Source organism: Schistosoma mansoni (genome assembly GCF_000237925.1).
Source record: "Schistosoma mansoni, WGS project CABG00000000 data, chromosome 1 unplaced supercontig 0153, strain Puerto Rico, whole genome shotgun sequence".
Taxonomy (NCBI): domain Eukaryota; kingdom Metazoa; phylum Platyhelminthes; class Trematoda; order Strigeidida; family Schistosomatidae; genus Schistosoma; species Schistosoma mansoni.
Genome location: NW_017385994.1, coordinates 249,070 through 254,770, shown reverse-complemented (window position 1 = coordinate 254,770; position 5,701 = coordinate 249,070). Strand labels below are relative to the sequence as shown.

Here is a 5,701-nt window from a genome sequence, read left to right as displayed (position 1 = left end):
CTCGATGCTTCACTGCCTTGTGGATCAGACCTTTAGGTCTAAGGCTGCGAGTGTGGGCCTCTAATAAAACCACATGCTTCGGTTTGGGCACCTGGGCGGCATCACATCCCTCACATAAATCAAATGAGAATTGTGTGGCGCATATGTATCTGGCGCTTCCTTGTACCAATATTTATGTGTTCAAACAAATAATGATAATCGTTTTTGTGACTAATAGAAACTATGTCTAATATATCGAAATTTCAGTATTGGTTTGTGAGTATTATTATGTTTGTAATTAAGATCATGAACTGATTGATGTTGGATTCCGCTTGCGGGATCTTAGATGCGCAGTGCTGTAGAGTCTCAAATTAGAACGAGACGGCGGTTCAGTGCTTCCAAGTTTTTAATTGTGGTTTAATATCGATCGGTTCACGATCTCAATCAAAATCCGAATTTGTTCAGAAACTTCATATGTCAGCCTGTTGTTTGTCAAAACATTGAATCCTCTCATCATATTTAATTTTTTGTCAACCTCTTGTAACTAATCCTGTTAACAACGTTGTTTATGAATTTTATTTTTGATTTCAGCAAAGATGTAGGACAGCAACTTGGTCAACGTCTATGTAAACTTGATCCATTTAAATTTCAAAGAATGAACATGATTTATAAACGAGTATGTCTGTCAATTGATACTATAAAGTTGATTTATTGATTGGTTAACACATGCAGTTTTATGAATGTCATTTTCTTAACCTCATAGTTATTTCAAAGTATTACCATATTGACATTACTATGGAGGCTTCTTCGACACTACGGCGTGCCTGAGAAGATAGTCAATATCATACAGAACTCCTATGATGGATTAAACTGTCAAATCGTCCATGGAGGACAACTTACCGACTCAGTCGAGGTAAAGACCGGTGTTAGGCAAGGTTGCTTAATCTCACCCTTTCTCTTTCTCCTGGTGATCGACTGGATTATAAAGACGTCAACATATGGAGGAAAGCACGGGATACGGTGGACAGGTAGGAAGCAGCTGGACGATTTAGACTTCGCGGATGATCTGGCTCTTCTATCACAAACGCAACAACATATTCATGAGAAAACGACCAGTGTAGCAGCAGCCTCGGCAGCAGTAGGTCTCAATATAAACAAAGAGAAAAGCAAGACTCTCCGATACAATGCAATATGCGCCAATCAAATTACACTTGACGGAGAAGCTTTGGAGGATGTGGAAACCTTTACATATCCGGGCAGCATCATTGATGAACACGGTGGATCAGATGCAGATGTGAGGGCGCGGATCGGCAAAGCAAGAGCAGCATATTTACAACTGAAAAACATCTGAGACTCAAAACAATTGTCTAACAACACCAAAATCAGAATTTTCAAAACAAATGTCATGACGGTTCTACTGTATAGGGCGGAAACTTGGGGAACGACGAAGGTCATCATCCAGAAGATACAGGTGTTTACAAATAGTTATCTACGCAAGATACTTCGGATCCGTTGATCAGACACTATCAGCAGCATTCCACTGTGGGAGACAACAAACCAGATTCCAGTGGGTACACTTTGAGGCAATCACCCAATTGCCTCACGAGACAAGCCCTCACATGGAATCCTGAGGGCCAAAGGAGAAGAGGAAGACCAACGAACACATTGAAGACAGACATGAGAAAAATGAATAGAACTAGAAAATAAGACTCAGGACAGAGTGTGTTGAAGAATGCTGGTCGGCGGCCTATGCTCCATCGGGAGTAACAGGTGTAAGTAACTAAGTAAGTAAGTATGACCATCTTGCGAGAACGATCCTTTATCTTTGAATCTTTTCTGATGTATTGATTTTTCTTTGTTTATTTGTTTCTTCCTATCCAAATGTTGTTTCGAAGAAACCCGTTAGACAATTTGGTGAAGTTCTTGAAAGTAGGACGTCTGGTCAACTTCATAATATTTTAGTAGCAATGTGTAAGTACTATCAATGCAGTATAATTTTTTTATCGGGTAAATATAAGAGTTTTTATTGAATGGATCTCATTTTCAGAGTATAAATCATTTACTTCATTTTGAATGCTTAAGAAAATACCTCCTGAATAACTGCAGCATAATCCATGAATATTCACTTCATCCAAATAAGTTGTTAATAGGTATATGTAAACATGTTTAACAGTTATACTATATAGTGATATATATGTATAACTCCACGTGGAGTTCCTCTGGAGCTACTGCTAGTTTCAGATAAAAGAAAACGGTTGAGTATAGGGTTAGCGACCCCATCCCATAGAAAACTAACTCTCTAAGAAAACACAGTAACCCGAAAAATATGTATCTACTGTTATAAAAATCACGTAAGAATTAATCAAAATACATAAACTATGGATTCGCTGATGAGATTTTCGATGAAAATAAAAACACAATGGTGGAGAAGCTTTGTAGCTAAGGTGGATGATTTTGATGATAGCTCATGACCAAACCATCCAGCTCAGTGAACAAATCTCTATTAAAAAAACAATGTTTTTTTGGTAAGTTTCTGTTATTATGTAAATGATCCAGTACAATAAAAGCTCCATTTCATTAGTCGGTCATCTACAACGTAGGACCAGGCACATTTATGCATCGGTCCAAGTTGCCATACCTCGTTAGCACAACAACATGAACACTGAATTCATAGAAGTAGTTAATTTAGTGGTGATAAAATATAAAAGATAGGTTGTATATAAGGATATAGTATAGGAAGAAAGACAGATATGAAGCAATTTTAATCTCAGTGTTTAAGGGAAGATAAAGAGTGTATGCACATACGCCATTTTGGTTGATTCTGAGCCATATCACCTAGAGTCTCCAACCATTGGTTACGATAGCCACGATAGTCAGCCACTAATCAACCACCACTTCCTATTTTTGATCAGGTGAGGGATATGCTTCTTGACGTGTCTTGTATAGTGTCGACATGAAATACATAATTTACTTGGCATAAATAAAACACAAAAATTACCTGATTTTTATTCATCTATTTAAAATCATGGTTAACAATTTTGTGGAGTTGGATACGAAGGCATCTATTTTCAACGGTTGTACAGCTTGATAATAATTTCGTTGAAAAAAGATCCCTTAGTATCCAACTCCTAAGAAAATAACCGAAGCTCTTACCATTCATGAACTTAAACCAAAACAATTTTGTGATTGAAAATAAATCTTAATATTTAAAACAACACCTAAGAAATCTTCGTTTTTACAAGCTTGTCTCAGTTGTCTGAGGCGATTGCTATCCGGATCTAAAAGCCAGAGCTTTAAATCCGAAAAAAATATGCTCAGCCACTCCTTTTACACTGGCCAACTTCAGGGTCAACTTGTTAATAATATGGCGATGTGATTTGATTAATGTTCACTTATTTTATCTACACGTCTTACCATTGTCATTACCATTATTATCACACTTGGTAACCTTTCTAGAGAAATTTATTTATCATCCACCCCCAATCTACTATATCTGACTTAATTTATATTATTCTACATATTACGTAATTTCTGATTTGTAATCCCATTTTTCTATCTCTCACCCCCATGTCAACTATAAATATTCTGATCATTTATCTCACTATTTCATTCTATTTATAAACTGATCCAAGTTAACACTTTATATATTAGTCATTCCGACATTAACGATTTGATTAGAATCAGAGGGGGATTTGTGGAGATTTCAGAATATTTCAAAGTTGAAATCATGAGTCAATTGAAGCTAGACCACCATCGAAAACCTGGAATAACTGGACGACCGTTTCGTCCTATTGTGAGACTCCTCAGCAGTGCGCATCCACGATCCCGCCTCGCTAGACTCGAACTCAGGACCTATCAGTGTAACGCAAACGCCTAACTTCTGGCACCACTAAGCCGGCCGACATCCAGTGGTGTTTGTGTCTAACTTCAGCCAATCCATGAAGTTGAGCAACCGTTCATCAATTGTCTTCAGTGAGTTCCTACCTCACAACAGACGTGAATTGAACTCCACTGCTTCTCACTCCTTGGTGGTCTAGCTTCAATTGACTGATGCTTTCAACTATGAAAATACTAAATCTTCACAAAACTCGTTCTGATTATAATTCTAGTTAAACATAAAATGTTAGGCCAGTTAAACATTCACAATTAAACGATTAGCTAATGTTCCATATTTAGTAATCACGAGGTGAGTGAACGAACTAAATCACCATTTATCATCAACAGCAGTTAAAATTGTAACAACCGTTTCTACTTGCTGAAGTATGTCCGTATATTCGATGAGAGGTAAAAGAAAGCAAAGAGCTTAATTATGCTCAACATGGTTAACAGTGTTAGAATTGAATCCATGGTGACTAGTTTGGTATAGTATAGGTGACGTTTCTGCTACTTTTATTTTATAGTTAAAATCATCAGTCAATTGAAGCTAGACCACCAAGGAAAAACTTGAAAACACTGGACGGCCGTTTCGTCCTATTATGGGACTCCTCAGCAGTGCGCATCCACGATCCCTGACTCTAGCTTCAATTGACTCATGATTTAAACTATGAAAATACTGAAATCTCCACAAAACCCCTGTGGTGTGGTCTACTTATATCTATATAAGTAGTATATGGTGTGGGTCAGACATAGAATGTATTTTGGCAGAAGACCGATGAGGAAAGAACTGAAATGAAGCGCAATCGTTTGGAAAATGCATGAACAACGGAATTAGAGAAGAAACAGTGAAGATTGAAACAATTGGTTGTTAATTTGCAAATTGACTGTTCATTGTTTGGTTATCAGAATTTACTGAGATAGTCTGTAATCTTTGCTTAAATACATTCGATTGTCCCCAACTAGTGTTCCGTTCACAACACCCCTTCTGAACTTTTATTAGTAAACACATTTTTCTGGGGTTGACGAATAATCATTTGTGCTGTAATGAATTCAACTGTCTAGAAAGTAAAAAGAGAGGGTAATACTAAGTGGGTGAATTCATGTGAGCTTTTGAATTTTGGATCAATGTTTTCGTGGTTTCGTGTTTATGCCTAATAACAGAGGTTTTGTTTTTGGACCCTAGTAAGTTCTTGATTGTACACTATTGAGTAGTATCATATTGGAGCGAAACATATGTGAGATGCTATCTGGATGGCCGTTTCGTCCTATTATGAGACTCCTCAGTAGTGCGTTTTGTCTTGTATTTTTCATGTAACTACATTTTAATGACAAGTATAAGTCGTATTTATGATTCTTACTTTATTATATTTCAGATAGATTTGCATACAATAGGTAAGATGTATAAAGTTAAATATGGAATATATCTGTCGGATGATGTCAAACGAATTTACTATGGTGAATATGCTGATGCTTTGTTAGGACTTTTGAAAACAGAAGAAATCCCAGATATATATCAACATTCAATACCATTACCATTACCTCCATTACTTCACGCGATTGATCCTTGAATGATGTTCATCCTCTTTTATAACTTTGTGAACTTTTTTGAAATAAGTTGTATGCACGGACAAGTTCTTGACGTTTGTTTTGCTTACAAAATGTCGGTAGTAAATTTATGTAAACGAATTATTCTTTTGAATTTAACGCTTGATAAAATAAAAAAATAGATACCAGTCAGTTTAAACAAGTTTGTTTAAAATCTAAGGATATAAACTCTGACGTGGATGGTTTGATCGTGGACATTTCATCGTTCTTCTGCATGACGACATCAGTGAAAACTTCTGGT

At 36.5% G+C, this 5,701-nt stretch overlaps 1 protein-coding gene across 1 annotated transcript; it reads left to right on the top strand.

Annotated features, from left to right (window-relative positions):
- Positions 1 to 547: 547 nt before the first annotated feature.
- On the top strand, positions 548 to 5,251 carry Smp_201340 (unnamed protein product; the record flags this gene model as incomplete). The annotated part of the gene is made up of 3 exons (XM_018792871.1): positions 548 to 655; positions 1,875 to 1,950; positions 5,229 to 5,251. 3 exons carry the CDS (start codon positions 548 to 550, stop codon positions 5,249 to 5,251), a joined length of 207 nt encoding a protein of 68 aa, XP_018644646.1.
- Between the last annotated feature and the right edge of the window lie 450 nt (positions 5,252 to 5,701).